This window comes from Colius striatus, chromosome 7 (assembly GCF_028858725.1).
Source record: "Colius striatus isolate bColStr4 chromosome 7, bColStr4.1.hap1, whole genome shotgun sequence".
Taxonomy (NCBI): domain Eukaryota; kingdom Metazoa; phylum Chordata; class Aves; order Coliiformes; family Coliidae; genus Colius; species Colius striatus.
Window position 1 is genome coordinate 9,678,541 of NC_084765.1, and position 17,407 is coordinate 9,695,947.

At 36.5% G+C, this 17,407-nt stretch overlaps 1 protein-coding gene across 2 annotated transcripts in view; it reads right to left on the minus strand.

Moving 5' to 3' along the window:
* Nucleotides 1–1,269: 1,269 nt before the first annotated feature.
* The window catches only part of PARVA (parvin alpha), a 66,792-nt gene continuing 50,654 nt past the window's right edge, over nucleotides 1,270–17,407 (minus strand). For both annotated transcript variants that reach the window (XM_061999743.1, XM_061999744.1), the window contains exons 7-13: nucleotides 15,923–15,981; nucleotides 14,160–14,179; nucleotides 12,779–12,840; nucleotides 12,032–12,100; nucleotides 10,422–10,523; nucleotides 9,537–9,609; nucleotides 1,270–6,247 (exon numbers count right to left, since the gene is read on the minus strand). In XM_061999743.1, coding sequence (XP_061855727.1) covers nucleotides 6,171–6,247; nucleotides 9,537–9,609; nucleotides 10,422–10,523; nucleotides 12,032–12,100; nucleotides 12,779–12,840; nucleotides 14,160–14,179; nucleotides 15,923–15,981 — 462 coding nt within the window. In that variant the 3' untranslated portion in view covers nucleotides 1,270–6,170. The remainder of the gene's footprint in view (nucleotides 6,248–9,536; nucleotides 9,610–10,421; nucleotides 10,524–12,031; nucleotides 12,101–12,778; nucleotides 12,841–14,159; nucleotides 14,180–15,922; nucleotides 15,982–17,407) is intronic.

Sequence of the window (17,407 nt, forward strand, 5' to 3'; positions counted from 1 at the left end):
AAGCTCAGTAAGAACTTTGCATTGAAACAGATGTGATGTTAGTTTTGGTTCCTCTTGAAAATGTGTTTTGATATTTTCTCGCTCTTTAGTCAACAGGAGTAGGCCTTATAGGAGGCCCAGAAGACAAGTTCTCCTAAATCTTTTTTCTCCTTTTCAATAACCTAACCACCAGTTATGCTCCCTCTTCTCCCCTCTTTCTCTGTCAGTTGATGTGGAATTTATATACAGAGTTGCAGCTTCAACTTATGAGTCAACAGTGCTCCTCCAGCAACACTAAAAAATATATTACTTTAAATTTGTGTCACTAGTTATGGCACTTTTCTAGGGAGGAGATATAACTCTATTAATAAACTCAGATCTTTTACTTTCTGGGTCAACAGCAAAGAAGAAATTGAGGTAGCCAGACTGGGACCATTTTGTTGTACTGCAATGTTTGAAGAACAGTAAGTCTACTTGCTCTTCAGGACAAAATCCATCAAATTCAGGACAAAAGCAATAAGTGCATATGGTGGGGCTTAGACAGTGGATGCTAAGCAAAGATACTTCTTTCAGACCCTGAATAAAGAGGAGCGAAGAATGGCATTAAAACTCACCCTGTCCTTAGTGTTCCCTGTTGATTAGGCAGCTCTGCTTGCTGGTTTCAGCTTTACCAGCAGACATAAAGATCAAACACCTGCTTCTGGATTCATTCCAGTAATTCAATGGCTAAAAATGGTGACCTGTAGCACTTTAGATGCCTATATTTTTTACTGGTTCCAAGCTCTGCATTGAAGCTCCTGCATTCAAGGGTCACAACAAAAACAAGTTTATAAAAAAATAGATATTACCTGCAGTAATTTTCTGAAATGGACAGTTTAATTTCAAGCATTTTAACATATCACTAACATTTTGTTAAATTTCAAATTAACAAAATTACTCTGCAGAAAATTGCATTACACCCAGTTGCAATATCACCACTAAAGTGTTCACCGCAATAATATTCAGGCAAAGGTATCCTTTGCTGTTTTGAGTCAAATATGGCATTTTCCTGACCTGCTACTGTTAATCATTTCAAGCATATGCTTACATGTCTGTTTGTGCCATCCTACTTTCAGCTGTCAGCAATCTCCACAGAAAATAGTAACAAACAACTAGTACTCCCACAAAGAGGTAACTGAAAATGGATTAGATGCATAGAGAGGTCTGAAAGCTCCAAGAACATAAAACCATACAGCCTTCCTATTTTTTTCCCATACATCCCATACGCTGACCCAACAACAACATACAGTGTTGATTTTCAGGTGGAAATTTTATTGTGGATCATAACAAAGGTTTCAGAAAAAGCACAGGAAAAAAATCAGCAACAGTGTCTCTTACTTACAAAATACATAAAATATATCTGTGAAAACTATCAACTCTGCAGTTTATGGCAGGGCAGCTTAAACAAAGTATTATTTTCAGATACACATGTTAAGAAGCAAATTTTGCAAAAATTATTTTTCTCAACTAGTCTGACATTGAAATTGGGAATGAAATATTTCTGTGACATGAACATCACAGGGTGTACAGGACCAAACTGTTGGGCAGAAAATAAAATCTCACTGCAAAAAAAACCAGTCACACAGAAAATACTGTCAAAATACATAAAATTAGCCCTAGTAAATGTTAAATTACTCAAAACCTCTTTGGAAAAATCTGCAGATGCTGAGGCACGCACAGTTTTGGAATTTTGGTGCTATCTCCATTTTTCATGGGATACATCAAAACAAAATATCTTACTTGAGTTATACCTTTCTACAAAGGCTTTCTTCAGCCTTTAATTGTACTTGAACTGTAAAGAGAAAACCCACACTAATTCTTTTAGTAAAATGACAAAAGCCTATTAGGTAACAGTGTAGAAAAATCTTGTAAGAGGTCTTCAAGGCACTGTTCTTTCTTTGGGTGCTGGCACAGGCCATTCACAAAGGCTGTTTTGACAGAAAGACAAGAATAAACTAGACCTAAAACTAATATCTACTATATTAAATATAATATATATATATCTTTATCTAATGAAATAAACCCCATTACTTTAAAAGCCATTCTCCTTTCAACACTGGCTTACAGTAAGGTGTCTGCTCAATTAATCTGAAACATTAATTTGAGAACATACTTTAAGAAAATAATTAAGAACAAAAGCCAATCAAGTATCATTTACCTCAAACAATATAGTCTGCCTGGACACAAACCATTCCCAAGTACTGTAACCCTCTGTTAAACAGAAAGGACTAAATGCTCCATTGCATTAATACCATTGGTTTACATGGAGATAGATATGCCAGTCAGCAAATTGGTCCACAGTCAAACAAAATGGATTAGAACCTTATCCAGCACTCAGTGGTCCATTTGAATTCCTGAACTATGGAGCTGCAAGGGCTGCTGCCCCCCTATAACAGGAAGACATCTACTAAGAAATGTAAAGGACTAGACATCCTGCAGTCAGCTCATTTAGTAAGAAACTCAGTGTGACTGTACTCCATCAGAAATAAAGAGCAATCCAATTCTGGACTTTATGTGTGTCTTAGGTAAAATTATGCTAAGATTCATTCAATACCTTTTTTTTTTTCGCCTGTTCTTTAAGGCAAGTAAATGCCAGTCAGGTGAGAAAGAAATCTGAAAGGAGGTAACCTCAAGATTTTAGATCATTATTTTGACAACACCTTTTTGATGTATTATTAAGAATTTGTAACTCTTCTTTGAAAAGAAAAGTTTTATGTGCTTGACAGAGCATGCCAAGATCAATCAATAGGGCAGGATGCCTATCTCCAACCACAAAACAAATCTGGATAACCATATTGCTGGATGAAATGGATGGATTACAAGTCAGAGAAGCCCAGAAAGCTCTGTTCTTTTGGCAGTTTCACAATGTCCCAGCAGCAGAAATGTTTACTACTTGTTTGTTACACAAGGCAGACTAATAATCTGCCAGTGTGTGGTGGACTCAGCTACTTCTGGGCCTTCAAGTAACAGAGCACAACAGACAAGCACATTGGTTTGGTGGAAGAGATACAAATACTGCCATGAGATCTTAAGGCAGCAGCCTTGATTCATATGGCCTGGCTTTATAAACCTAGACAAAGCACTGCGATAGCAGCCTCAAGGCTCCCTCTGGGACCAAGAGAGAAAAAGGGCTCTCCAGGTGACTGTGTTTTACATGGGCTAAATCCATTGATTGGAATATATTTAATCATCTAAAGTAATTATAAATAAAACCAGACTGACCTAAAACTTAAACAACTTCTATCTTAATATAAACAGTGAGGAAAACCCTGCACATCAGTATACACTACCGTGTATCACGAACAAAAGCATTGTGGGTGTCAGCAGAATTTGGTCCAGCTAATATTTCACTTTCCCGAAGAAGGTGCTGGCCTACACTCATGGCTGATGAGCAATCTTTCTACAGTAGTATTCTAAATTTCTATAATACTCTGTATCAAAGCAATAAATATTAGATATAATCTGTATATTAGATTTCATTTTTATCTGAGAGTTATTTAAATCTACACTGTCAAAAATACAAGCAGTGACCCACTTCTAAATGGCAGCATATGCTATTTGTGTGAATGTGTTAAAACTATCAATGAGTCTATACTTATATAGAACATTCTTGCTTATATAGCAGATTTTTATTTATATAAATTCTTACCATAGGATAGATAATTGTGTGAAGGTTGGATATTGTTTAAACATTTCAATGGTTCTGCAAAATTGTATTTCAGCATGAGGATTTCATCATTCTCTCTCAATTTTATGTTTTTAAGGATGGAAAATGGAGTCTGACAGACTTCAAAATCTCTAATAATGTTATACCAATATAGCATAGGAAATACTTATTTTCAAGTCCAGGCAAAAACCAGTTTCATTGTTCCTAACCTTTTTCCTTTACATATATAAATTTCTTCTTTAAAGAAAATGCACTCCTGAAAATAAGGACAAACAAACTGTTTTGGCATTGTTGAGAAGTAAAAGAGTGTTTCAGATGAGCACAACCTGCAGAAAAAATATCACATATATTTTTAATTAACTGTTACAACTACTACAAATCTAGGTGTGCAAATGAAAAACTTACATGTTAAACATTAACATAAATTGAAACTGCTACTGGTATATACATGAGAAGTTCTGTCTCAGTTTGCTCACGAAATGCTTGGTTAATTCCTATCTTTTGGCTTCAAAGATATTAAAAATACACACAAAAAAGTTCATTTTCACTGGGGTCAAAATGTCCAGTTATTTCCCTCTGTAAAAGGCAAATAATTGTTACGTTCTGTACCTCTAATTTCAGAAACTCGGTTAAAAATACAGAGGTAATAAAATGTTTTATAAAGATATTTGGAATGCTTATAACAATCAGATGACAATTTCTGAGTTCAGAGAGCATCCAGGTATTGTCCTTTGAATGAAATACTTTCTTTTGCAAAAGTTGATACTTCCTTCTCAGAAGAATAATTTCTGTAGCTCCCCCAGCAGAAGTTCGTATCGTCTTGTTAACGTTAGTGTTCAAAGTTAGTGTTCAAAGACAGAAAGTAATTGCTTGTGTTCCCTTTATGCCAATGTTGCACTGGTAAGCTCTACACTTTTTTAAAAAAAAGAGCCCTGGAAAATTGAAAAATATGTAATGCTTTACATAATAAGTAACAGCTAGATCTTATTGACTGTTCTTGCCAGCACTGCATTTCTTAAGATGAACAGACTCCAGAGCTGGCAGATTGCTTTCCCTTTTACCTATATCAATCAGTTCTGTCATAATCAGATGACTGTTAACAAGTCTCCTTCCTGCACTAAGCAGTCCAAGTATTTCTGAACAGTCACCCAGTAATTTCTGCCTAAAGATTTTTTTCCTTACTGTGTAATCCAGGATCACAAAAACCCGTGGGTGCATTGGAATGCTTCATTTAGAAAGGTATCTAATACTAACATTAAGACCTTCAGCAAATGATTAATTTACTCTTCAGCTTATGCCAGTGCAGCTTTTGACAATTCAGGCAGGGTCTATCAGTTTCTTTTTTTGCTATTGGTCAAAGGGAAAAAAATCAACTCCTATTTCTCTTTTGTGTCTTTGTTAAAGCTAAAAACAAACAGATCTAACAGCTTATACTTGGTGATGATTTGACAGCAGTATTATTTATAGCCATGGAAAATGACCAAAGAACCTTCTACTGTTACGGAGTCTTTGCAGTTGGGAGTAGTTTTGACCAAATGATAGTGCTTTTGTGTCTGAAAGGCTACAGGGATGTTTTTAGAAATTATTTGCTGCATCATAGATTCCACCAAAAGAACAAACTCTAAATCTTATTTAGCAATAAATCTAAATTTGCTACCTGGTAATCCCATGTTTAAGCTACTAAAAGAAAAACAAGCCATTATTTTACTTTCTAACACTATATAACAATACAAATATTATAAGGAAACTGTATTATACAGGTATGTTTTCCTGAAACAGGTACTTTGCAAAGAAGATCTCTTCCCTGAAGAAAACCAAGTGACAAGCTGCAAAGTGTGCTCATGTGGGATGCTCAATACACATATTTAAAAAGTAGAGTATCACATTATAGTAAGCCTGAAGGAATGAGTAGCCGCTTCAATCTGTACCCATAAAATTCAAGCCTAATAGCACTGGAAATATAAATTAATCAGGTTAAGTGCTTGAGAAAGTCTCTCCTTTTTAGCTGTGATGTGAACAAGAGTATTAGCTGTTTCTCATTTTTCATAATTAGAATGCAACCATCTTATTGTGGATAGAAAATATTCTTCCACTCCCATGTTAGAAAATATATACATAAAAAACATTAAAATATATAACTGGTACAGAATCTTCCTATGACTGGCCTCAAAGGCCAATTTGAATTAGTTACTAAATCTTTCTTCCATTGTTGCTCCACCTACTACAAAACAGTGTGAAGATAGTTACTACTGAGACATTAATTCTTCCAGAATATACCCAAATACCTTCCTCCAAACTTTTTTTTCTTCATAAATTATATTAATTTCAACTCTACTATGAATATAATAGTGCAAGAATAATTAAAAACTCTTCAGATAAAGGGTTAAGATCCTTTTAGGATGAAGATGCAGAGGAATACTCAAGAACAACATGTTAGTTATGATGCTTTCTTTGTTAACATTCCTTTATGACTCAAATCAATTCTTCATTCCACATTCCTGTATTTGGTAAACAAATTGTACAGTACTCTCAGTGTAGACTTCAAGTCACAATTTACAATATCTAGAAAAAAGACAAGGGAAAAACAATTAGTAACTTTATTAGCTTAAAACATTTTTCAGAATAACTGCCTCTTCTCTACTCCCTTTTCTTGCTCAGATCCATACTCGTGAACGTTAGAACCCCAAGGATAGTAAGAAAGCAGAAATGTAAATAAGGCACAATTTTTAAACAGGCATCTCAGAAATCAGCATTTCAACCACTTTCAGTTAGGGATACAAGTGGCTAATGGTGCTGATGTAGAAATGCAACCAAGGTTTAGATGCCCATGAGACAAATTGTGCCTAGGATTACATATATTTATATGACCAAATCTTCAGTCAGCTGTGGCTGAGAAGTCATTTTTTTTGAAAAATATCATTGTGCAGGAATCAATGGAACTCATCTCTAACATAAGAATTGCAGGACTTGACCCATTCTGGGCTGCAACAACTTTTATTAGGCCTAACTTCAGCAAGATGGCTAGAGGCAAGTCTAAATGTTCTAAAGAATCTAAAGAAGATGGGTATACAAGTGCCCCTTGAAGACACTTCTGCAAATGCTTTGGGTTAGCTGATGTACATGGGTGAATTAGACCTTAGAAACAACATCTGAAGTAAAGGATTTAGACGAAACAAAAAGCTAATGAATACCTTCTGTTTCTAAGAGAAGGTCTTGACAAAATCAATATAATTTCACAAGAAATCTATAGAACAAACTGACAAGTACTACTGCAGCAGACTCCACTAGCGCTTCAAGGAATATTCTATCTCAACTTAGAGTTGCCCTCAGAAAGAATAAAATCACAATTGTCCTATCTCTTCCTGCTGTCTGCATAGAAACTCAATCTCCTAACTCTGGTTCTTGGAATTGGCAATGACGGTGTAAAGCAGATGGTATGCATACTCACATTACCTTTAAAACCTCCAAATAAGCCTAGTGAATCATGTATGTAACATCAGATCGTTTTGCCACTACATTTATCTGCACTGAGGTTTGTCACAGATTGTGAAGGGGTTATATTTTGAAGAATGAATCCAATCAAACCTATGAATGGTGTCGCAAAGCATGCAAACTTTGAAGGGCTAATGAGATCAGCTACCTGGCAAGTTGACATCCACGGACAAAAAGTGAAAAGGCTCAAACCTGGATTGTATGCTGAACCTATGGATTTGTCATGAAGTCATGGCTACATAGTTTTGTAGCTCTTAATAAATCAGATAAAAAATGATTTGTATAAAATGAAGAGAAAATGCCAAAAAGCTCCAGGAAGGGCACATTGCTCCCACAATAGCATGTTATACTCTGCAATACTGTCAGTATTGCAAACTCAGGAAGTTTCCTCTTTCAGGCCAGCAGCAAGCTGTGTAACACCTTCCTTTCCTAATCCAAAAGTTCAAGTGAGCAGAGGTAACTTTGACAGGTTTTGCAAAGTTACCAGAAGACTCCACCACCACCACAGAAAGAGAAGCATGCTTGCAGAGAAAGAAGAGTTAGTTGCACTGCTACATGTGTTTGACTAACACGCATAAAATTTTACTGGTTGCAATTTTCAAAAAGAGAAATTTCAGTTTGGCTTTAATGGACACATTTCAAGAAGTAATCTGAAAAAGCTCAAACTGCAAATGAATTCGTTATAGACTCGGTAGATTAATGTTGTGGCTACTTTTACAACAAAAGGTCATGGAAAGCTTTTTAATGCCTTTTCAATTATAATGCAAATAACCCAAATAAACTGTTGACCCCATAAAAATCATTGCTTTTCATACTCATTTAACTGCATTCTTTTTTCCACTAAATATGTTTTTCATATTCTAAAGCACTTTTCAGCATATTTTTTCCTCGAGAACCTCAAAGAAACAGTGTAGGAATTTAGTATACACATTTAGGGTAAGATCCTTTTCAATATTCTTTTGCTCACTGGAAATTTTAAGTATGGGCATTGTGCCCAATGTAACAACACATAAAACAGATGTGTTTTTCCATTCACATTGGGCAGGAAGTTTCATATTAAGCATTTCAATAATTGCACAAGAAATGTCTTATATATGCTGAAATATCCTTATGGCTTGATTTATACTGGAAAAATTAGCTGTCCCCTAGAGCAATAAATACCTGAAAAATTAAATGCCATAAGAATTTTAAACCTCCATGGGGAGTAAGGGATCACAGATACTCTCTGTTTCACTTGGATTTCTAGATTTCACTATTTCCCCCTTCTCTCTTTGACTATTTCAAACATAAAAGCTTGTGATACAGTCACTGCTGGTTTAGTACTGTGGGTAAGAGTTCAAGCAATCAAAAGAAGTGAAAAAAAAAAAATAGCCTGGGTAAGTCCAGATTAAATGCATAGGCAGTATTAGTATGTCCCAAGATACAATTGTGTGTGTATGTGTGTGTGTGAACTTGGAGCCCTTACTATTAGAAGCATTAGCTTATATCAACTCCTCAGGGAATTACAATCCAACATTATTATCAGGAAAAGACTGTGTGAACCACAGAATATGAATTTGCAATAGGTCTTAAAAACTTGTATGTATTGATTATTATGGTAGGCAGAAAGCAGAAGTCCAGTTACCAGCCCTGTTGCAAAGAGTGGAGCAGTTGCTGCATATCCAGCTCCTACACCGTAAGAAGTGGCAGCTTCTCATGGCATGAACCATAAGAGTACTGTATAATATGGTGAACAGATTAACAGCTGGATTTAAGCCCTGTATTTATTGAGGAAAGAGGAGGGGAATCCTGGCCATATTAAAGTCAGCAGCAAAACCTTCATCTTCCCTGAAAATACATTTTCATCTCAGTCTCCAGCTCTAAATCTCAATACACATGATTAGGTCATGAATTCAAAGGCAGTTATGTGAACATATGAAATCCCTCCTCTACAACATCTACCTCTTTTGTTGAAAGTCTTGTAAATTACACTGGAGTACTTGAAGTCTACTATGAGGATGTGGGATGGGGGGATATGGAGCAACTGGAGCAATTCGTATCTGCCAGTGACACCATTCATGATTGCATTCTTTTTCACTCAGTGAATATTTTCACTCAGTGAATATCTGAGTATTACTGCAGATGTTTGGCCACACAAAGGCCAAACCTTCTTTGGCAAGGAAGCCTTGCAAGACTTGAAAAAAAGCATATCTATTAGCCATTTAAAAGACAGAGTTATCTGAGCACTTCAAAACATATCTTGCCTTCTGCTCTTGGATTAACATTTTAACCTTCATTTAGCTAGATGAGAATCCTATGAGAGAAGATCTCGATGCAATGCAAATTTTTAAGGAGATACAAAAAGAATAAAGGTAGATACCTTCTGGTCTTGGCTTTGGTTTTTCCAATCCACCATCTTGCATTAGCTCAAATGCAAAGGATACATTAAGGACCTAGTAATATAATGAAGGTAGTCACCATTGTGAACTATATACAGCAAAAAAAAAAAAAAAGTTCAAACTGAGGTGTATTTAAAGCTGTAGACTCAGATGCTTGGAAGGCAACAAAAAAACCCCCTCATGGCTCAATATATCAGTGGAAGATCTGTCCCATGGAATTCAGACAATCCATTGTTCTGGATTTTATTGTGTGGTGATGCTGGTTTCAGAAATATAAGAGTAACTGAAAAACAACATGTGAACTAATTTTACCCACAGAAAAATTACTTACAAGCAAGGACAGCTCATCTCCTGCAGTTTAAAATAGTTTAAAAAACTGGGTGGCCCATGAAGTGTTCTTGTCTTGAACAGATACATGAATTGCTTGGATAGCAAGAGACACTGAGGTAATGGTCTTAAAATGACAGATCATATGCATATGCCTTTATGCTTCAAAAAAAATTGAAACCTTTCAAACATCAAATCCCTGGATTTTGGATGCAAAAAAATCAGTTCCATCCTCAATTCATGCACATAATTCTTTACATGCTTAAAAAACAGTAAGTCTCGTTCAATGACAGCATCACACAGCTGCTGCCAAAATCAGTTAATATTTGTTAACCACCCCATCATTAATACAATTTTCCCCTTCATTCCAGATAATCATTAATACTGTGATCTTAAAAATGCTTGGAAATGGTTACCAGTACAAGCCTCTCCTGATTTCAGCTATTTACACCAAATTAATGCAGAAAAGATTGTGTCATCCTTGTACTACTAGACATGTTTACATGTTTGTTTTTAACAGGAAAATGAAATCTACTTACCTTTTGTTCAAAACTATCGGGAGTCAAGAAAAAGCTGTGCAGAGGAACAAAGTAGCCTTCTAGGAGACCCATTAGCAGGACTAAATACACACCATCTGCAAACTGTAAAGAAGACACCTCTGAGTACATTTTCTGAAGAATAACTCATTGCTTTGCTTAAGATGTATACTGTCTACGGCAAAACTGTCATATTAACGTCTTCTGCAAAACTGACCTAATGTTAAAACATACATGCAGAATAAAGTCCCTGGAAAAAGAAGTAATAAGTGGCTTTGATCTATGCCTTTTTCTATTCTACTAGTTGTGGGCAATCAGAACAGCCACCTTTCAGGCTCTCAAATGGCATGCATTCCCTGAGCAGTGAAAAGCAGAATAAAGGTGCAATCTCATGACTGCACTGAAATTCAATATCCTGGAGAAAATAAAGGAGCAAAGCATCATGTTCATCCACATTCTGCAAGTCTGTGTCAATCTAATCGTTAAGTGTATGTAATTACAGATGGAAGATATCTAATTGCCATGACATATGTCCACTTCTATCAAAACAAAATAGCAACATCCATAAGATTTTGTTAAAGGCCTCTCAGTCTTGCCCCTGTGGCATCAGGTCTATCAGTGCACTGAGATATCCTCACAACCAAACTGAGTTATCTGAAGTAACCCATTACCTTCCTGAGGTAGGTAATTTTCTTCCAACTGATAGAAATACAGTCTCTCATCTTAGGGAATACTGTTTCAGTTAAATACTTAAGGAGTTTCTAGGTACATTTGAATAATAATGTTTTTTTCCAAAAGTAAACAATGCAATAAGCAGGCATTTGGAACACCACTCTGAAAGCTCTTACACGTGATTTCCATCTAAATTTTAAAGATTCCTTTTAAAGATCTCTGTCAGGCTGATAGCTATTTAAATAAAGCCTGTCCTGAAGACAACTGGGATTTTTTGGTAGTGCAGATATCATCCTTCCTGCCAGACCTTGTAATTTTCTTATGATAACTGCTGCAATTGTTCACACGGGGTGTTATTAATACAGCAGATAAGCTCTTCTTTTAGCTTCTTTTCATCCAATTTAGCAGCTGAGAGCATGTATCACATTATTTTTGTGGTGCAATCAAGAAAGAAGACCATGTATCATATTATTTTGTGGTGCAATCAAGCCTGCAGCCCCACTGTACAGCTGCCTATACATTTGAGTAGGTTTACTATTCAGAATGTATCTCACTCAGTAGAGTCACTGTAATCCCATGCGACTGTGTGCTTGTGTGAAAGTAGACAGGAAGCAACTGCTCAGCTTGACGTTGGATCAAACCAAGTGCTCAGAGTTCTTTCCTGACCAAAACAAGTACAGGTTCTACTTACAGCACTTGGCAGCGACAAAGAGATAGTATCTGTTCATTACTTGTTATTCTGATGGAACTTCTACAGAAATTTATTGCCCTTGTGATTTCCTGGCTTAATTGGTGAGGGTCTTCTTCACACAAATAGATTTAGTAACATCTAAGAGCTTATCAATAATAATGCAATGAAATTTCTGGATCAAGTTGGGAGCATAGGACATAACATAGTGCCAACTACTCCTACCTTTTAAGAAAGACCATAAAATCTTTACCTGGGTCTCCAGTTCAGTGACTTCCAAATTCAGTTTATTAAGATGCTTGTTCACAAAGGTGATGAGGGTCTGAAACAAGAAAACAATGCAGTGAGTTAAGGCCTACGCAGCAGTGTGGCAGTTCAATGTATACAGTATGAACTCCACAGAGAAGAAAACCTACGTAAGTGTAGAGACTGTAACAGTTTTTAAGGTCTAAAACTGAAATGTGACATGAAAAAAAAAAACCTTTCTTTTTTTTTCAAGAGTGAAGAACAGAAGTAAAATGAATGTGATGTACAGTAATAAATACACCGTTAAAACACAACCATTCTTTTAAAAAAAAAAATCTTTGTAGCAGACTTTAGAGAAGTGGGTAATTGGGCTCCACCAAGATTGACTGCAGCCAGAATACTCTAGGTCAGGCCCCTGTCAGTTGTAAACTGGATACCTCTTTGGCATCAGTACACTCAACCTACTAGTTGAGTTCTACTCAACATAGGCTTTGTGAGAACTTCTTTTTGATGGCAACTTTGACAACTACATTTTGTTTTGTGTTCCAAAGGTAAGTTCATGTTGCTATATATTAATAAAAAGTAACATTAGAATCATGAATTTGTATATTTCAGCATAAAGCTTAGTTGTAATTAACACATGCAAACTATGCCAATTATATATTATACATATACACACTCTCTACAGATGTACAGACACACAGAAACATGCAAACACACACATCATGTCTTTTAAAAATAAAAGCCTTCCAACCTTTTTCACTACATTGAGCTTGTCTGGAGCATGGTCAAACAAAGTGTCAAAAGCATCTCTTTCTGAAAAACATTTAGAGATGTTAATATACTGAGCAGCAACTGTCCAAATGCAGAATAAACACTCACTTAGGTACACTCTTGTTTGAGACAACACTCAGCAAAAGGTTGCAATATAGTCTCTTTGTATTGTAAGTACCATGTATTTTGCATACTACTCTCCTCGTAGAAGCTGGTAGTAACTTATTCTCTATAATTTATAAAAACATCATTTTCAGGTAGGATTTGGATTACCTAATAACCCCGTTTCTAAAAAAATTTAAAAAGAATGGCATCCTCATGCATAAAACCTTAAACAGATAGATATAGGAAGCTGAGTAACTAAATAATTCCATGTAGAAGAATGTGAGTTTATATCTAGAGTCACTACGTCTACAGAGGAAAATTTTTCCCCACAGGCCACTGATTGCATTGTGGTGTACTATATTATTAACCACCTCGAGTAAGATTATGACTACATAGCTGCAATACAATCCTTTGTACTGATGTTTATTTAACCATTCTGCTACACAATTTAAGATAGCATTCACCTTCTGAAGAGAACAGGGGAAAAAAAATAAAAACACCAGAGCCTCTTCTGAGCAATTTCAACAAACATCTGAATGACTCCACAAAAAACTACACTCATATTTCTCAATCAAAAATGCTACAGTAGAGCCAAAGGCATTTGTAGAAGGCAGACTTTGTGTAAAGTAAAACTGCTCAGGGATATCATTGGGAAAGGAAGTCATACACGTAGCCTTTTAAATCAGCCATAAGGCAGCCACCGAAACAATAAAAGAAGCAAATGCTAAATTCTTGGTGGGACTCCATCTAAGCTCCTCAGATGAGTGTTTTCTGTTGGCCAGGCATTTGGCCAGTCTCAATATGCACAGTGGGACCTACTAGGCACAGAAACCTGTATGATGTTCAGGCCTGCTGAATAATTACTCAAAGTCATTACAGCATTAGGTAGGTAACGTCTGCAAGAATGCCAACAAGTTCACCATCTGGCTTCTGATAAGACATAATTTCATATTATGCTGGGAACTTAGGACCATTAATATTATTATAGCAATGTTCTAGAAGTTAAACCACAAAGCACCTGCAAATTAACACATGTTGAAAAGCAATGAAATGTATTTTAAAGATGGTCAGACTGATTTTAATGCTTTTTTCCTTTTGTTAACTGACAATAGCGTGTGCTGCCATCTAGTTATATGTTTACTTGGGCAACTTGAAATACTTTCCTTCCTTGCAGTTTGAGCAAAGTGACCACTCCATGCTGAACTACTGTATACTTTGACTGTCCCAAGAAAAAGATAATGAACAAATGAACTTACCATGCCTTCCTGATAATGCCCTGTGGAAAAAAAATTAAACACAAACAACAAAAAGAACAAAACACATATGTCATTCACCTGCATACATTGTGCTGCAAAAGAAAACAACATACATGGCCAGATCTTCAGCTTGGTGAATAATGGAGTAGATCCATGGAATTAAGGAAACCTTCACCAGGTTACTCCAACTGAGAATCTGATTAGTACGGAGTCCATCAGTATATCATCTCCTGGCTTCACTAAAGCCTCATGGGAGAATTTCTATTATTGAACCAAATCAGCACACTTTGCCTGAGTGGAGAAGACTTTTTCATGCTGATTTTGTGAAAATTTTTCCCTTTGCTTTGAAGATGCATTTACCACACCAACTACAATACAATTCCAGGCAAAACAATGCCTGGTCTGGGTTCTTAAGGACTGCAGCACTTTGGTCAAGTTGATCCCTCGTAGAATCATAGAATGGTAGGGGTTGGAAGGGACTTTTAGAGATCATCTAGTCCAATTCCCCTGCAGAAGCAGATTCACCTAGATCAGGTCACGTAGGAACACGTCCAGGTGGGTCTTGAAGACCTCCAAGGAAGGAGACTGCTGAAGAGCAGCTCTGCAGAGAGAGACCTGGGAATCCTGATTGATAATAAGCTAAATATGAGCCAGCAATGTGCCCTCGTGGCCAAGAAGGCCAATGGCATCCTGGGATGCATCAAGAAGAGTGTGGCTAGCAGGTCAAGGGAAGTTCTTCTCCCTCTCTACTCTGCCCTGGTGAGGCCTCATCTGGAGTCCTGTGTCCAGTTCTGGGCTCCTCAGCTCAAGAGGGACAGGGAAGTGCTGGAGAGAATCCAGCACAGGGCTACCAAGATGATCAGGGGAATGGAACATCTTTCATATGAGGGAAGGCTGCAGGAACTGGGACTGTTTAGTCTGGAGAAGAGGAGACTGAGGGGAGATCTTATTAACATTTATAGATATCTAAAAGGTGGGTGTCAGGAGGTTGGGACATCCCTTTTTTCTATAGTAGCTAGCAACAGGACAAGGGGTAATGGGATGAAGCTGGGACACAAAAAGTTCCACTTAAGAAAAAACTATTTCACTGTGAGGGTGATGATGTCATGGAACAGGCTGCCCAGGGTGTTGTGGAGTCTCCATATAGCTATTACACATTGACAAATCCATGATTAATAATAAGTCAATGATTTGTTTGCCTTCTCTCCATTCTGTCAGAAACAAGGATATTCAACTATTGTTTTCTGTTTGTTTGGAGTAACTTTTCTGTAATAAATTGTTTGGTGATATGACAAGTATAGGACATGCTACAATGTCCCACATCTCCAAAAGTCCAGATACCTACAAAGAGTCACATCACCTTCCTTTTTTAAAGAATCTAGTTCTCTATCAATTAAATACCAACATGAAAGAATGAGGCATAACTTTCTTGTTCAAATGACTTTTGAATAAAATAATTGGAAATGTAATAAATACAGGAAAAAATATTAGATAAATATAAAATAGAGATTTTGTATATTTTCACTCTGTCTTCTCTTTTATCCTCGTCTCCTGCTTTTAATTCCCTAGCTCTGTATTTCTTCATCCTTTTATATTTTTAGATGCATGTTTGCAGCTCCTGAAAAGGCTAAAATACAGTCACTGGCTGATGCATCATCTTCCCTGGAACCCCAATACCGAAATCTAAATATCAGCAAATGTTTGAATTTGAGACGCATCTGTGTTCAATTACTGAACTGCTGGCGAAAGTGGTGTTGACATACTCAGTGTTACCAGTTATTTCCTCTTGGATTTGTCGAGACTGGAGGATTCCTTCTCGTTTCTGGAAAAAAATTAAAAAGGTGACATTTTTCAAAGTAAAGTTTAATGCATAAAGTAAAAATGTATTTGTGATCCACAAACATAACAAGTAGCCTGCAAAATAAGAATTTTTTTAAAACAAACTTACAGTATTATTCACCTTGCAAGTATTTCAGAAAACTCTTTTGTACATTAACAAGAACCTTGGAACTCCACCTGTAAAAAAGTATTTCTTTTTCCTTTCTCCATTGTTCTTAATTCCCTTTTCTTTTAAAGGTCCCAATTCAGCCAGACATTTGAAACACCTAAACACATATGTAAGTATTTTAGTATATGTATGCCTAGGTGAATGGAATAAACATTGTGTTTCAATGAACAGCTTGGCAGATGGTGCCCATGTTTTTATTGTGCAAAAATCTTGCTCCCAAGGAATCTGTTTTTTCTGCCCCGTTCACACACACACTTTTGCTTCAGTGTTTTCCTTTTCTTACTGCACAAAAAGTTCTCTAAATCAAAGTGAAGGACAATCCATTTATGGCCTGCTCCAGACCCTAGTCATCTTGGTGTTGACTTCTTCAGATTCTAGAAACCCTTTGTACATGGTGGTGAGTAGCCTGTATCTAGAAGCTGTACATAAAATGGCAGAAGCCAACTCAAATGGTTGCTATTTGAGTCAGCTGGATAACGAAGGAGTTTAAAAATTTGACATTGTTTCCAGGATGCTGGAAACAGCCACAGTCATCTGGTAGTGGTGTAAATACTGCACATATGTTTTGCCTCTCTTTGTGTTCTCTGTTAATTCTATTCACTGGAATTAGTAAAATCTTGCAATACAGAAAGAAAAGTCAGGCAAATGCTGACGACTGCATGTAAAGTCTAGACATTAGGCAATTATTCATGATTCTTCACTCCCTGTCATACAAGGAAATGAGAAAAATAAATTTATGCTGGTCCTAGTCTTTCCTTCTATGTTGAAAAGAGAAAAGGAGAATAATCTTTTGGAAAAATCCTTCATGGCAAGAGAACTGGGACTGCTGCTCTTCATTGCCTTGGAGAAGACAGCACATCCTTACCCAAGACAGTCTTCAGGGTATGTAGAATGTGTTGAGGATTTGGCCAGGCTTGAGCCTATTATTTCTCTAGTGCATTACTAAAATACATGAGAATCAAACTTACTTTCTGCAAGAAAGTCATACATGGCACCCTCTGGGTCACTCCAAACTGGCACTTGGAGTAATCTGTACTGTCCTTTCAGACAGATTATAGTTTCAGGGGGGTCTGTTATTTTTTTTGAAGTCTGGTTACTAATTATTATGCACACAGTCAAAAACGTATCTTTGAATCTTTAAAAGACAGGATTAAGTCCAGTGCTTTACATACTGAAACAGAGGGCACAGAAAAGCTGCTGAGACATCTTCTGTCATATACCTTTAAAGTCTGAAGAATAA